Genomic DNA, 17,304 nt, shown 5'->3' on the forward strand with positions numbered 1-17,304 from the left:
ACATGAGACAAACACAAACTAAGGGACATTCTACAATATAACTAGTCTATAATGTTAAAAAATATCAGTGTCAAAGCTAAAGATATATGAAAACTGAATGCAACACATGATTTGGGATTTTCTTTTACTACAAAGGACATCATTAGAATAACTGGCAAAATCTGAAAGTAAGGTCTGTAAATTAGATACTAGTGTTAATTTTATCCATTACTTATGGCGTTAATAGTGTTAATTTCTTATTTTGGGTACTAGTTCTGCAGTCAAAAAGAGTATTTGTTTTTCAAGAATAGACACTAAAGTATTTAGGGGTAATGTGGCATCATGTCTGGAGCTTAACCTCAAACAGCTCAAACAAAAACAATATTCATGTGCATATGTATACATGTGTTATATAGAGAGAGAAAGAGGGGGTGAAAGGGAAGAGGAGAGGCAAGAGAAGAGAGGGACCAGGATCAAGCAAATGTGATCAAATGTTAACATTTGGGGAATCTGGGCGAATGGTATAGAATTTTTTACCATTCTTGTAGCTTCTCTGTTGAGTCTGAAATTATGTCATGAAGGAACAATCTCTAGCCATTTATCCTCATCTTTTTTGATAGCCATTAGCATAGTTTCATTGTTTTCCTCTTGTTTTTTATTTCTAGGTACTTTATAATTTTCCATGTAATGGTGAATGGCTATCTCTTTATTTTATTTTCTAATTGGTTGTTGTTAATATATAGAGAAGTAATTTATCTTTGCAAGTTCAAATTTTATCCAGCCAACTGTCTGAATTCTGGTATTAGTTATCATTAATTATCTCGAATTTTATACTAGACAATCATGTACATGTTATTAATGACAACTGTCAGCTCTTTCTTTCCAATATATGTACCTTTTATTTTTTTCCTTGTCTTCTACAGTACTGGCTGAAACCTCCAGAACAAGGTTGAAGAGTGGAGAGGATACTGAGCATTTTGGTCTTATTTTTACTTTAATGAGGATATTGGTAATGTTTCACCATTATATATAATATTTGCAATTGGTTTCTTATAGATAGCCTATCAATAAAATAAATTTTCCTTTATTCTTGGATGCCTGCAAATTTTTTCCTTACCAGGAATGGGTATGGTTTTTTTTTTAAATAAAATTTTTATTGAACTGTAACATACAGAAAATTGCATATAAGAGTACAGCTTGATGCATTTTAACAAAACGAACACACTGAGTATCAAATTTTATTAGACACTTTTTTTGATAGCAAGAAAATCTTGATTTTTCCACTTTTCTGATTTTATTAAAATAATTAAGCTTTCTTATTTTTCTTTCCTTTTCTCCTAGAAGATCCACATCCTATTACCTCTAATATTTTTTTAAAACCCATAAACTCGGGGCGCCTGGGTGGCTCAGTCAGTTAAACGGCCAACTCTTCATTTCAACTCAGGTCATGATCTCAGGGCCCTGGGATCAAGCCTGGCTTTCCAGCTCCTCACTCAGCATGGGGTCCACCTGAGGATTCTCTGCCCCTCTGCTGTTGGCATGCACACGTGCCTTCCCTCTCTCAAATAAATTTTTAAAAACCGTAAATTTTTGTTTTCCTAACAATATTAAGAATAAACCACATACAGGGGCAACTGGGTGACTCAGTCCGTTAAGCGATTGACTTGTGATTTCCGCTTAGGTCATGATCTCACGGTGGTGAAATCGATCCCCGCGTGGGACTCCGTGCTCGGCTGTGGAGCCTGGTTAAGATTCTCTCTCTCCCTCCACCCCTCCCCACCCTCCCCCCCAGGCTCCGGAGCACCCTCGCTAGCGCTCTCTCTCTCTCAGTAAACAAACAAACCACACACGGAAAAAAACTTAGCTATTAACAGTGATTACTTCTGGAGAGGGGAATAAGGTGAAGAATAAAGATGTGAAGCAGGACCTTTGCTTTTTTAATTTAACATTATTGTGAAATATAACACATGTATAGGAACACATATAACTATAAATGTACAGCTTAACAAATTATCAAAAAGGTAATCATCACTCAGGTCAAAATACTGAATATTGTCAGCACCCAGATGCCCCCTTACCTGCTCCTTTTGGTCACAACTCCCTCCGTCCACCTCCTTCACTTCTAGAGGAAACGTACTTCCTATTTTTATGGCAATCATAAAACTTGCTTTCTTTTAATAGCTTTATTATACCTAATATGCATCCCTAAACAGTATTGTTTATTTTGGCCTAGTTTTGTTTTGTTTTGTTTTAATTTATTTAGCAGAGACAGCGAGAGAGGGAACACAAGCAGGGGGAGTGGGAGAGGGAGAAGCAGGCTTCCCACTGAGCAGGGAGCCCAATGATGCGGGGCTCGATCCCAGGACACCGAGATCACGACCTGAGCCGAAGGCAGACACTTAACGACTGAGCCACCCAGACGCCCCTATTTTGGCCTAGTTTTGAAGTGTATTTTAGTAGAATCATATAGTATGTATTCTTTCTGGGCTCTTTCATTCATAATTATGTTTCTGAGATTCATTCACGTTGTTTGGGGTGAAGTAGTCTGTTCATTTCCATTGTCAAATAGTATTTCTTGGGACTCCTGGGTGGCTCAGTCAGTTAAGCATCTGCCTTTGGCTCAGGCCATGATCCCAGGGTCCTGGGATTGAGTCCCACATCGGGCTCCTTGCTCAGCTGGGAGCCTGCTTCTCCCTCTGTCTGCCACTCCCCCTGCTTGTGCTTACGCTCTTCTCTCTGACAAATAAATAAATAAAACCTTTAAAAAAAAAACAAATAGTATTTCTTTGTACGAATATATACCACAATTTATCCACTCTACATTGAGTGAATAGACGTTTGGGTTGTTTCAAATTAGTGGCTCTTAATGCTGCTATAAACATTTTTGTACATGTTTTCAGGTGCACGGGGACCCCCATTTGTTGGTTATAAATCTAGAAATGTAATTTCTGGGCCCCAATATATGGAAATCTTTACCTTTGCTAGGTAAGGTCAAACTGTTTACAAAATACTTATTATTGGTATTGTCAGTCTTTTAAATTTAGCAATTCTCCACTTTATTTATTTTTAAAGATTCTGTTTATTTGAGAGAAAATGAGATAGGGAGAGAGCATGAGAGGGGGGAGGGTCAGAGGGAGAAGCAGACTCCCTGCTGAGCGGGGAGCCCGATGCGGGACTCGATCCTGGGACTCCAGGATCATGACCTGAGCCGAAGGCAGTCGCTTAACCAACTGAGCCACCCAGGTGCCCCTAAATTTAGCAATTCTTATCAGTTTGTAGACCTATTTCATTGTGGTTTTAATAGGCATTTGTCTCATTACTAATGAGATTGGGCACCTTTTCCTGTTTATTGGCCAACTAGAGTTTTTTCTTTTGAGAAATGTCTGCTCAAGCCTTTAATACGTTCTTCTATTGAGATGTCTTTTTTTCTTACTAATCTGTTCAAATTTGTTATATATGCTTGAGATAAGGATATTCATTTTTCATCCTATGTATTTCTGTATTATTTGAATTTTATTTTTTATTTATTTATTTATTTATTTATTTTAAAGATTTTATTTATTTATGTGACAGAGAGAGACACAGCGAGAGAGGGAACAGAAGCAGGGGGAGTGGGAGAGGGAGAAGCAGACTTCCCGCTGAGCAGGGAGCCCGATGCGGGGCTCGATCCCAGGACCCTGGGATTATGACCTGAGCCGAAGGCAGACGCTTAACGACTGAGCCACCCAGACGCCCCCATATTATTTGAATTTTAATAAGCCCATATTACACCTGTAAATTCTGGAACAAAAAATTAGATGATGTTAAGCAGTTTTACTTTCTCTCTACCCCCAATTTGTTTAAATCATCTGAAATGTTATAGAATGTTACTTATATCTATATATATACACATATACACAGACATACATACACATATGTATTTATATTATTCTGTATTTTTAGTTACAGAATGTTATATATATAAAACATATATACACATATACACACATTTATCTTATTCTGTATTTTTATAAATCTTTTCTTAACAATTAAACTTGGCTTCACAGTCCCTTTATTTGGACGTAGTTCTTAAGTTTTACTGGTTTCTTTACACACTGTTGCTTCCTATATCCCAATCTCCCTCTTTCTTGGATTTGTTTTCATTTTACTGGGAGTATCTCTTCAAAGTAATTTTGTCAAAAAGGGTATGTGTTGTAAAGTTTCAGACTTCTCATATATTTTTACCCCCACTTAAACATTAGTGAGGCTCGGTACAGAGTTCTGTTCAAAATAATTTTCTCTCAGAACACTGAAGGTACTTATCGTAGCAAATCATGTTGCAGGTAAGAAATCCAACACCAGTCTGATTCTTAGTCTTGCTCTAAGACTAAGAAAATATACACTATTTCCTGTCTCTGGAATCATAAGGAGTTCAGCAATGTATAGATACATGTTTTTGTTTTTGTGTTCTTCCTGCCTGTTCCTTGGTGGGCCCTTTACACTTGAAAAGTCAGAGTCTTTCTTAAGTATAGGGAAATATTCTGTATTTCTTTATTTTCTCTCTTCCACTGTCTGATCTTTCCTTCTGTAACTCTACGAAATCGATACTGGATCACTCAGATTTATCCTCAAAGTATGAATTTCTCTCATGTATTTTCTCTTTTGGTCTTCTTGCATTATGGTCTCTATATTGCTTCTTTATTTTCATAAAAATTGGTCTTAAGCTTGTCTTTTAACACTCCAACTGCATTTTTATGTCAGCAATCAAGACTTCAACACAGAACTACTTCTTTAATCATTCATTTTTCTCCTCAGCAGCTAGTTTTTTATTTATAGACCCAATTCACTCTTGACTCTGAGGAAATCTATGATCAGATCTTCCCAAAGTTCCATTCTGCCTCCTCATTATCTCTGTTTCCACCACGTCAGGTGTTTCACTTGTTCATCTTAGTCATCCTCTTTCAAGTCTAATCTCCCTCAAATGTCTGATGGGCTTTGATCACCTATTTATATTAATAAATGAAGGACTACATTGGTCAGTGATTGTGAGAGACATGGGTTTCCTCGATAGTTGTAGTACTTTGTCTCCAAACCTCCAAATGGGAGGTTCTCACTCACTGTGGGACTCTGCAGGTAAGTGGTACACTGACAGACAGGTTGCCCTTTAGAAGTAGAGAAAAGGTAAGTAGCTTTGCCTTGGTATTGCCAGAATGAGAAAGGCCGTATTTTGATGGTATGGTCCTTTAATGTACATCACAGCTTGATGGAGCTCCCTTTCTTTTCCTGTCCCTGTTCCACCTCCCTCATCCAAAGCTTTGCTTTGTGCCCCCACTCTCTCTCCAATCCCAGTCCATACGAACATACCCTGCTCAACCTTCCCCAAAGCAAATCCCCTAACTCCGCCTGAGGAGCTGTCCTCATAGCTTTATCCTAGAACTAATGCTGTTGCCAGAGCTCTTAATATGAAGAGAGAGAAGGGAAATAACTATTTTGGAGGAAGTCCCTTAATTATTTGCTTTGATGTTCCATTTTTCCTACACCTGCTCCCTACTCCCATACTTGCTGACGCTGGGCTTGGAGTTTCAGGAAAGATGCCTTACTAAGAATTCTCGGACTTGCAGCGTGCAGCACAAGCACCTATTTTGGGTTCCATTTTATTCTGTTCTGGTTTCTCAATCAATATAATTCCAACTGCTTTCTATTACCCTGAAATTCCTTAGACTTTCTGGCATTATAAAATAACAATGAAAGCAGCTAAGATTAATTCAACATTGGCTAAACGTAAAAACTCAAAGTGCTCTGCACATAATCTCTCTCTTGATCTCACAATAACCCTAGGAGGTGGGTACTACTATCGTCATCTTCATTTTACAGAGGAGGAAATTGAAGACCAAAAAAAAAAAAAAAAAGAGTAAGGAACTTGCCCAAAGTCACACAGTTGGTAAATGGTAGAGCCTGGATTCAGACATAGATAATCTGGCTTCAAAGCCTTCCTTTTCTACAATTAGGATTTGTTCTTTTTCTTAGGTCTGTTTCGTCTCTTGCAATGATACTAAGAAGCATGGAAATGGAAGTGGGTAGGTACATTTAGGCCATCATTTTGTAATGGAAACCCATTGTTTTTATTATACCGGTATTGTTTCACACCACACTTTTAATTAGTAGCGATATCTTTATGAAAACATGCAGGATCTAGTAAAGGAATCCAGTGACAGAAAATGAGCCCTTTGAAACTGTTTAAACCAGAATCAACAGAGGTGATGTACAGGATTCCCAAAACGAGAGGCCTGAAAGCGGCAATTTCAAAAGCACAGGTTTTTTTTAATCTAAGAAAACAATAAACAACAGCATGTTTGTGTTCTCAACAACTCATTAGTTTACTGTCACACCACCAGAGGGAAGTTGAGAACGTATGAAAATTTTAGTCCCCTCTTATTCCCTGACAGTGGCCTTTTTAACAATTCAGTTGGACTGAAATACACATGATATAGCTACCACATGCACTGTGCTACAGACTGGAGATAAAGAAATGAAAGGCACTGTCCCACTACTCCTGCCCTTACAGAGCTTACAGTCTAACGGCAGGCACAGTCAAGGAAAGCAATGACTATAATTCAGTGTGATAAGTGCTATGATACAGGCAGGTACATGGAGGGTGGCATCAGAACAGGGATAGGCCTTCCAAGGAGCTTTCCCTGGAAATAACTCTTATGCTGAGGGTTCAAGGTTACACTATTATTGGTTTGGGGAGATTATAAACTGAACGTATCATCTTTTCTCTCAAATCTGCCCCACTATCGACCTATATAACACATATAAAGAGCACAATGGTCCACACAGAAAGCTCCTCTTCAGTATTCGTCAAATCAATCAAGTCCCATCAAATTCTTCTTCCTTACATTTCAAATCAATTCCCTACTCTCTGCTCTTATTACAACTACCTTCACTGCGGGCTCTATCACTTCTCACCTGGATAACTATAATAACCTCATAACTGGTCTTTCAGTTAAATCTCTTCACTGGTTAAAAAAACAAAGTGATTTTGAAAACTCCCCTTGGGTGGTACCCCCACTTGATCTGGGCCTTCTCCAGCTTCTTCTCTCCATACTCTTTCCCACTGTGCTAAACTCCCTACAGTTCTCTGAGAGTCTATGCTCTGTTTTGCCTAACTGCCTTTACTTAAGCTGTGTGGTCCTCATGATTTGAGATGTTCTAACTCTCCCTTGCTCATTAACACCTACTCAGCCTTTAAGTACATCTCTTCTGAAGTTATCCTGATGGCCACTCTTCTCCTTGCTTCCCACAAGCTGAGTCAGGTACCTCTTCTGTGTAATCCCATGCCATCCTACCTCATCAGCACTTATCACAAAGAATTACACTCAAATTATTTTTTGTAATTGTTTCTTTATCTGACTCTCTATTATCTAGATATTGAGCTAGTACACTGCCTGTTACCCAGGAGGCAATCAAGAAATACTAAAAGAATGAAAGAATGAACGAACGAACGAAGAGAATTAAGTCTGTGAAAGCTGATGAGAGAACCAAAGGAGATAATGGAGAGAAGGACAGAACATTGGAGCAATACCCACCTCTAGTGGGTACAAAGAAAGAAGCTAGTGAGGGAAACAGAATGAACAATCAAAGAGAAGAAGAAAACATCTAGGATTGTACAGTAAAGTAACCCAAAAGAAGAGGAAAATTTAAGAGGGTGCAGGTGGTCAACAGCATCAAACACTACAAACAGGTCAAAGAAGGCGAGAACTAAGACAAGACCACTGACTTAGAGGCAGTCACTGGTGACTGATGATGGTGATGCTGGGTTTCCTCCCGCCTCCCTCAGCACTGACAGAGACATCTTGCTCAGCCATGGTTGGAGGCAAGTTAGGGCTTACAAAATAATCAAAGGTGTGCAACTTACCTGTGCTAATCTCTTTTTGCCATCATTAAAAAATTGAAAAACAGAATATTCAAAGAAAATAAAATCTCACCATCCAGATATGATATTTCATTGCTTCCTTTGTTTTACATTTATGATTGTACAAAATTGGTATTATATTAAATTCTATGTGCTAATTAATTTCTTAATTGTACTTAAATTTAGTCAGCCCAAGTTAGCTTTCTCATTGTAAAACAATAAATTAGCATTCTAGTTTATAAATAGAAAAGAAATGTTATAGAATTTGATGTGCCTGCTTGGCCATGTATGCACAACGGTTCATGTCACATAATACTAAAATTATATCTTCTTAATTTGTATCAATAAAATTATTATTTATTCTAAAAGATAGCATCCCACCCTAAGTATCTTATCTTGACCCATTTAGTCTAGATTCTCTTCTTTCCATGCTGTGGAACAGGGCTGCTACAAACAGGTTCGGTACCAGATATGGAACATCCATAGCGGCTGCGAGACTTTTTTTTTCTTTTTAATAATCTTCAGTCAAAATTAGATATAGTGGCTTATAAGTAATTTATTGAAGTCGAGATCACCACAGTAGGCATGCTTGTCTGACAATTGTTATATCTCGAAAAAATAGTGTGAACCAGTTTTCAACCGTCTTTTGAGATTTTTTTTTCAGTATAGAGTATCTTTTGGTGGAAAAAATAAGAAATAGAAGGAATGCAACATTTCTAAAAGAAAGAATTACTAGGTCAAAGGATGTCACCATTTTTAGGGGTTTTTTTATATTATATTGCCAAATTGAATCCAGATAGGCTGTGTGAAATTTTCACTTCCCTCAGTGTATGAGCTTCATGTCCCCATACCCTTGCCAACACTGGGTATTCTTATTTTTAGTCTTTAGCAACCTCATAGGTGAAAATGCTATCTTATTATTTTAATTATCATATTTATATAATAGTAAAAATAAATATTTGTTCATATTTATTGACCTTTGAATTGAATTGATTATTCATGTCCTTTTAACTATTTTTCTAGCGGGCATTTGCTTTTTAAATTACTGGTTTATAAGAGCTCCTTATATATTCATGATAGTAACCATTTGTTACAAATATTACCCCCTTTAATTTATCTTGTTATTTATGTTTTCTTTTTCTTACGTTTATTGAATACACTGCAAGGGAAAGGCGGGCAGGACAGCAAAGGAGTGACTGTCTGCCATTATTTATAGTTTTTGACATAAGAGGTTTTTAATTTTATACAATCAAATGAATTAAGCTTTATTTCTTCCTCAGAATGATATTTAGAAAATTCTTTCCCACACCCATGTTTTATCGATTATTCACTCCACGTTCTTTCTCATATGGTTGTAGTAGAATAATACTGATAATCAGTTAGATGATTTATTTCTACCATCTACCATCTGATACACATTAAGTGATTCTAACTCCCTAAAACTTATAATTACAATTCCAACAGTGGTCAATATGAAACACAGGTTTAAAATTAAGTTCTAGACTTTTCTTACTCCAATTTTAGCTGTTTAGACAATTTTTAAAAACCAGAGAAATTCGAGTTTAGAAAATTCAAAGTTCCCTTTAACCCATCCATATGAAGCACAGATCTCTTGCTAGTTATCACCCACCTCTCAAAAACCTGTTAGGGATCCTTATGATGGGACAGGACTGAATGAAGCGCCTCCTAACTGGGTCCCATCGTATTTTCTTCTTACCTGTTACCACAATTATCAGCAATAAGTCAGACACATACAACACATGGCAAATAATACATAGTTACTGTAGTTATAAAGACAGAAAAACAGGAAACAAAACAATACTTGAATACAGAAAGAAGTGATGTAAAGTAGCATTTAACCCTGTTTTGGAAGTCAAAACAAAATTAAATTAATATATAAGCAGTGATGAAGGTATTCAACTCATCCCCAAAGAATACGAACAACATGTACACCATTTTTCAGAATTCTGGTTCAACAGAACATGCATTCAATAATCACCAATGCCATCTTGTGGCAAAAATTCACCAGGAGCTTTACAAACAGATTAGAAATTATGACATTTTTAAAAATCAGTGAATGTCAAAAAAGGAGCTCTGGCTAAAATTAATTTGGCACAATGTAGGCTTCTGTTTCCTCCCAGGTTTGGTATTCTTTTATCAGTTAAATGGTAAGAGGATAAAGCAATGGGCACCATTCTTTGAATATGAAATAAGCTGATTAAAATGCTATAATTAAAATGTTATGGTGACAACCAAATAAAGCAAACATTTAATATCTTGGCACTTCCACTGTGGGAGAGAAAAAAGGAAATTCATCTGCCTTCTCAGGAAGCAAATCAGTTCCATATTAATCCCAATTAAAACGTGTTTTCTTATAATATAGAAAAATACAAAGCATTATTGAACTGATAAATGGGATAATTTTGTCTCTTCCCAAAGTTTGAAAGCTCCCAAAGATAGCTTTTACTGGCAATACAATTAAATTTATAGAGAGTTTAAAGTTTACAAAGAGCTTCCACACATATTATCCCATTTGATCCTCACAACAATCCTGTATGGATTCAACAGTCATTTCATTAAGCATTTGCTATGCCTTGAACCCTAGGCTAGGCCCTAGGGTCGTGCAAGGAGATGACTCCTACCCTCAACAACTCTTGGTCTTGTGAGGAAGGCAGATGTCTAAACAAATAATTATATTACAGTGAAGTAATTGCCATAACGGTAGCCATAAAAACACTTTGAGGAAGATATTATCATCTTAATTTTATAAGTCAGGAAGCCAAAGGAAAATTAAGTGACTTAATGCCTGACCCAGCATCCAAGCTCAGCCTGCCTGACTTTAAAACCTGCCTTCTTTCCACTATACTATACCACACTTATCCTGTCTCAAATTCCTTAGAAAGTGTACAGTTTTGGGGTTTGGCAATTGAAAATAAATTTAGATGTTTATCAGCAAGGTCTGATTTGTTTACTGTAGTACTTGTACATAGAGATACACAAATAGTGTGTAATGAAATGGCATTAATGGTGCATACGTATTTATTATGTGGAGAAGGCAGACTCCTTGGCAAGGGGAAGAAATATTCATTTTTGCAAAAGGGTTATCTTTTAACTAAGTCTTTTAAATCAGCAATGCCCAAATGTTGGTCTACAGACCACTGCTAGGCTAAGGTAAAGACTGACCAACCCAAAACAAAAACAAAAACAAATGAACAAGGCAGTGATTTTTTTTTTAAAGGTAAAGTTTTCCATTTAAAGGCCTGTTCTTTTTTCAGGGATTAGGAATTTTTTGTAATTAAATATGCTTTATTTTATGAAATAGAGGTGATAGGAAATGGGTAGTTGGTTTTGATTTTATTATTCTTTCTTGGAAAAACAGAAAATTTACAAGCCTATGTGTAGCCCCAAAATACACATATTTTTTAAATTACAAGTTAATGATATCCAAAAGTCTGGAGAACCACAGCTTTAAATCAATACAATTTTTGTTGATAACTCCTAAGTCCAACATTGTAAACCATACTGTCAAAGGATACAAAAGATTTATAAGAAACTTCCCCTGACCTCAAGAAGCTTATATTCTAATTAGGGAGACAAGACAGACACATAAAACAATTAGATAGCAATACAAGACAAAATATAACAAGTGATTAGCTTAAAATTTGACATTTTTATGTATCAAAAGTGTTAAAATGTACATACCCTTTGACCCAGCTATTCCACTTCTAGGAATTTATTCCTAAAGAAACAATCACAGATGCATGGAAAGATGTATGGACAAAGATACTCACTATTATATTATTTATAATGGTAAAAAATTAGAAACACTTTCAATGTCCAACGATAGGGAGATGGTTAAGTAAGTATGCTAAATAAACATACTTAAATATGTTCATATTCCACACACTAAAAAGTATATACACGAATATTTATTCACATGAGAAAATATTCACAATATATTGTAAACAAAAAATGCAAGTACAAAATAGTACCAGAGTATGATACCATATTAGTAAAGAAAAAAGTGCTTGTATAGATTCATGAAAAATACAGGAAGGATATACATCAAATTTTAATTGTGGTTATCTTTGGGTGGTTATTATGAGTGATTTTGGGATTTTTCTCCTTAATGCTGGTCTTTATTTTCCAAGCTTTCCCATTGAGTAGGCATTACTTTTGGACTGGAAGAAAAATAATATCATATTACTTTATTTTTTAACTATGTTAAAAAAAATACTGTGAAGAAACATACCAAAGTGTTAACGTGGTTATGATTAGGATTGAGGATTATCACCTCTTTTATAGTATCCAAAAATTCCATGATATATTTTATCATGGAAAAATACAAACAAATTTAGAATAACACTAAGGGAATAATACTGAAAATTACTGAACCACACTTATAATAAAAAATCCTTCTGACGTTTTCTCAGAGCTCTGTCAAACATCTTTGACCTGTTTCTCAGCCACCAACATAAGTCTGTCATAGGCACAAGCTAATGTTGACTCTACAGAGGTTATTCATGCAAAGTAGGCGCTGACTTCAGAACCCACATTTTCTTCCTTTACCCAAAGATCAGAAACAGAGAAAAACCAGCAACATAGCAAATATATGCCTTTCCAATTTCATATAGATATATTCCTGGTCTGAAGTTTTGTTCATTGATTTTTATATATTCAAACTGCCAATCTTCATTTGTGATTGCTTCTACTCTTCAAAACAAAAACAAAAAGCATAATTTCTTCAATATTTTGGTTTTTGCTAATGTTTATAATTTTTTTAAAGAAATCTCTACACCCGACGTGGAGCTCAAACTCAGGACCCAGCGATCAAGAGTCACATGCTCTGCCAACTGAGCCAGCCAGGCACCCCTAATTTTTTGCTTTTTTTTTTTCCTTTCTATTAAATTTATTTCAGTATAAATATGACAAAGGCATTGACTGAAACAGGGTGGTAGGCTGAGCACACTCCCCTTTCCCCAAAGCCCAGCAAATAACACAGAAGCCATTTTTTAAAAAATCCAAAATCAAAAGAAAGCAAGAAATGTTTTTAGTGGACTAATACTATGAGGAATCACTGAAATATGAAAAACATGGTCCTATACACCCAGAGTAAAGGGCTACTGCAAGTGGTCAGAGCAGTCCTTATAGTAAAATAAGCCCAGAAGCGGAAAACAGCAGGAAGAACTGAAACAACTTAACAGAATTTACAGATTGGGGCATGGCACAGAAGTTACAAAGCAGATCAGCCTCTCCCTCATTTACCTCTTTGGGTCAAGCATTATGGAACAGAGGTATTCCCAGATGGGAATAGTGGCATTAAACAAGACAGGTGTCACAATGAGTAGGAACAATGAGTATAAACACTGGATCAGAGAATAAGACAGAACCCTAGATGGATATTAACTCCCAGGTAGAAGAGGGGACACGCGTACAAAGAAGACTGGCAATGGTACACTCCATCCCATTCCATCGCTACCCACATTCAGTGGAGACATGCTGCAGTAACAGATGTAACATTTACAGGAAGGCTAACAAGGGACTCTCAAATAAAGATAAACGAGCACAAAACCAAGACTCAAACATGAAAAAGAGGCATGAGTGTGACTAACAGAAGAACTCACACCCAAAGAAAGTTGACAGGTTAAATAGGGTAAGACCTTAGATCAAATACAATTAATATCCTCAGAGATTATAGATAATAATGCATTTATTTAAAAAAGAAATCAATTGGAGCCCTCAGAAATTAAGTTTTGATCATTGAACTAAAAAACCTAAAAAACCTTATCTGAAAAGATAAGAGTTAATGAACAAACTTAATACAATAAAAGATGGAGCCAAGAAATTCACCAGAATACAATAGAGAAGGAAAAAGAAGTAGAAAGTACTTCACAAAGTTAAGATAGAAAAGAATTAAGCAATTTCAACCAAAATTCCAACTGCCTTTTTTCCAGAAGTGGACAAGCTAATCGTATACTTCATATGGAAATTCAAGGAACCCAGAAAACCAAAGCAATCTTGAAAAAGAACTAAACTGGAAGAGTCACACTTTCTGACTTCAAAACTTACTACAAAGATACAGTATTCAAAACACTTTAGTACTGGCATAAGGATGGACATATAGATCAATGGAATAGAATTAAGAGTCCACAAGTAAACCCAAACATCTACGGTCAATTGACTTTTGACAAAGGTGACAAGACTACTCAATGGCTCAATGGGGAAGAACAGTCTTTTCAACAGATGGTCCAGATTCTTTATCTACTCAAACTCTCAATTGTGAGATTACATTTTTTAATGTATAAGGACACAAAAATTTTGCTTCCCTCAGACTTCTGGTGAAAGAATTACTCAAAGATATATATCTGGAGCTAAAAAAAATAAATAATCCAGAAACAAATAAACCAGGTACAAGAAAAGGGTAAGGAGAGAAACCAGTAAGGCCTTGAAGTTAAGTGCTGATTGGGAAAAGAACAAAACACAAGTTTACTAATATTCAAAACTACAATCTCAGATGATATTGACAAGAATAACTGTGAGGATAAGAAGGGGGTTAAGAGAAGGGAAAGCAGAAGAATGATAAAGTCTTTGCCTTGTTCAGAAGAAAGACATAGAAAGTGATTAATACAGATATTGATAGAAAAATACAAATTTAGTCATTGTGCAAAAATTTAAGAGTACTAGATGGCTTCACTCCAAACACTGAAGGAAGATATAATACTTATCTTACACAAATGCTTGCAGCAAATAGAGAAACTCATTTACGAGACTAATAGAACCTTGATATCAAAATCTGATAAAGACATTAAAAATAACTACAGGTTAACATCCCTTAAAAACAGGCACAAAAATTCCAAACAAAATGTTACCAAATAAAATCAAAGTTATACAAAAAGGATAATACATCATGATCAAGTGAAATTTATTCCAAGAATATAAGAGTGATTTAACATTAAAAAATCAGTATAATTCACCACATTAACAGAATAAGGAGAAAAACCATATGATCATCTCAATCAATGTAGAAAAAGCATTTGATAAAATTCAACACCCAGCAAACTGGAAAAAAAGAAACTTAGGCTCACACAAAAACCTGTACACAAATGTTCGCAGTAGCTTCATCAATAATACCCAAAATCTGGAAACAACCTTCCAATGAATGAGTGGTTTAACTGTGGTATATCCATACATGGCATAATGCTCAATATTAATGAACTACTGATCTGTGTAACAACTTGGATGGCTCCCAAGGGAAGTGTGCTGAATGAAAAAAGTCAATGCCAAAAGGTTACATATTGTAGGATTCCATTTACATAACATCCTTGAAGTGACAAAATTATAGAGATGGAAAACAGATTAGTGGTTGCCAGGGGTTTACCAGGGGAAGTGGCTGTGGCTATAAAAGGATAACATGAGGAGTCATTGCAATGATCTGTTCTATATCTTGACTAGGTGGTCACACAAATCTGCACACGTGATAAAACTGCCTAGAACTCAAAACAAACATACACACAAATGAATGCATGTAAAACTAATGAAATCAAAGTAAGGTCAGTGGGTGGTATCAATGTCAACTTCCTGGTTGTGCTATTATACAACAATAACAAGATGCTATCATTTGGGGAAACTAGATGAAAGGATGGAGCACTCTGTATTATTTCTTATGCCTGCATGTGAGTCTACAATATCTCGAAGTAAAAAGTATAAAAAAATTTTAAAATATGAAAAGAACTGTGTTGATATGGGACAGATTGCATTCAAAATGATATGTCTGAAACAATTATAAATATTCTCACAAAAAGAACTATTTAACATGATCTAAAATTCTGATTTAGGTAGCTATGCCACACAGTATGGTCTTAATGCTTTATACAATTCAGTGTCATTTCAAAAGAGAAGCAAATTAATACTGTATTTAGAATCATAGCTGTGTAGATTGCTTACCTCGCAAAAGCTCCAGGCCAAGCGGCTAAGTGGGGTTAAAATCCAGCCTGCACTCTACTCCCCAATGCACCCAAAGGACTATATTTACCCAGAAGAGGCATTTTTATTTATTTATTTTTAAGATTTTTTTTAATTTTTATTTTTAAGTAATCTCTACACCCAATGTGAGGCTCGAACTCACAACCCCAAGTTCAAGAGTCACCTGCTCCACTGACTATGCCAGCCAGGAATGCCTGGAAGAGGCATCTTTAAATAATTTGCACAATGGCACACTTTGGGCTAGCGGTGACCCACTTGTTAAGTAAATCACTTTCTTATACACTTTGGGAGAATTACTGAGTATCTATTCCTAGCACTTAAATACACTCATCTTTAAGTTTTTGCCTTTCGCCTTTCAAAGCAAGAAGATCTGAACCCATATCTTAGTTCTGTTGTGTTGGTTGAATATAGAGTATTCTTTTTTTTTTTTTTTAAAGATTTTATTTATTTATTTGAGAGAGAGAATGAGAGACAGAGAGCATGAGAGGGAAGAGGGCAGAGGGAGAAGCAGACCCCCTGCTGAGCAGGGAGCCCGATGCGGGACTCGATCCCGGGACTCCAGGATCATGACCTGAGCCGAAGGCAGTCGCTTAACCAACTGAGCCACCCAGGCGCCCGAATATAGAGTATTCTTTAGGAGGCTTCCATTCTGTCTCAAATCCTTTTTGAAACAAAGTGGCATATAAATCAATATAAACCAAAATATAAATTAGAGTGCTATACTGTACTGTGTTATGGCTTAATCATAGCATGATATATATATAATTATATTTGTGTGTGTATAAAAAGAACTGTATTCCCTTAATAAAATACTATTCCAAGAACTCATTTAATCCTCAAAACAACTCTATGATATAGATAATATTATGATTCCCAACTTACAGATGAAGAAACCAAGACCCAGAGAGATTTAAGTAATTTTCCCAAGGTCACTTAGCTAAGCAAATGAAAAATCTGGGACTCAAACCCATACAGTTTAGATCCAAATCACTCTTTTTTTAAGTTTTATTTATTTAAGTAATCTCTACACCTAATGTGGGGCCTGAACTCACGACCCTAAGATGAAGCGTCACGTGGCTTCCAACTGAGCCAGTCAAGTGTCCCTAGATCGAAATCATTCTTAACTGCTCTATATTATTACTCTTAGACATAATTCAATTCAGCACCTGAGAAATGTGTCTAATAGAGGTACTTGATAAATACTTGTTGAATGAATGAATGAATATTAAGGCAATGATTCTCAACTAAAGTTACATTCTCCCAACCCCCCAAAGAAATTGCTCTTCTCTCCCAAAACTCTGGTATTCTCTCCCATTATACCATCATATTGCTACCTTATTAAAATAAAAACCACAATAAGTCACTTTAATGAATGAAATAACTAGTATTTCCCATCCCTTGGGTTTTTAGGAGTCAAAATGGTTATGTATGAAACTGTATGAAACATG

The 17,304-nt window shown here is 35.9% G+C and overlaps 1 protein-coding gene across 2 annotated transcripts in view; it reads right to left on the bottom strand.

Moving 5' to 3' along the window:
* The window catches only part of KLHDC10 (kelch domain containing 10), a 56,927-nt gene that overhangs the window by 20,420 nt on the left and 19,203 nt on the right, over positions 1 to 17,304 (bottom strand). The window contains exon 2 of one of the 2 annotated variants that reach the window (XM_045864270.3): positions 9,504 to 9,590. The exons of the other annotated variant lie outside the window; for it this stretch is intronic. Within the exon in view, the coding sequence (XP_045720226.1) occupies positions 9,504 to 9,590 (87 nt within the window). The remainder of the gene's footprint in view (positions 1 to 9,503; positions 9,591 to 17,304) is intronic. 2 annotated transcript variants of the gene reach the window in all.

Source organism: Mirounga angustirostris, unplaced genomic scaffold, assembly GCF_029215605.1.
Source record: "Mirounga angustirostris isolate CCGP_5_RB_7025 unplaced genomic scaffold, mMirAng1.0.hap1 SCAF_12, whole genome shotgun sequence".
Taxonomy (NCBI): domain Eukaryota; kingdom Metazoa; phylum Chordata; class Mammalia; order Carnivora; family Phocidae; genus Mirounga; species Mirounga angustirostris.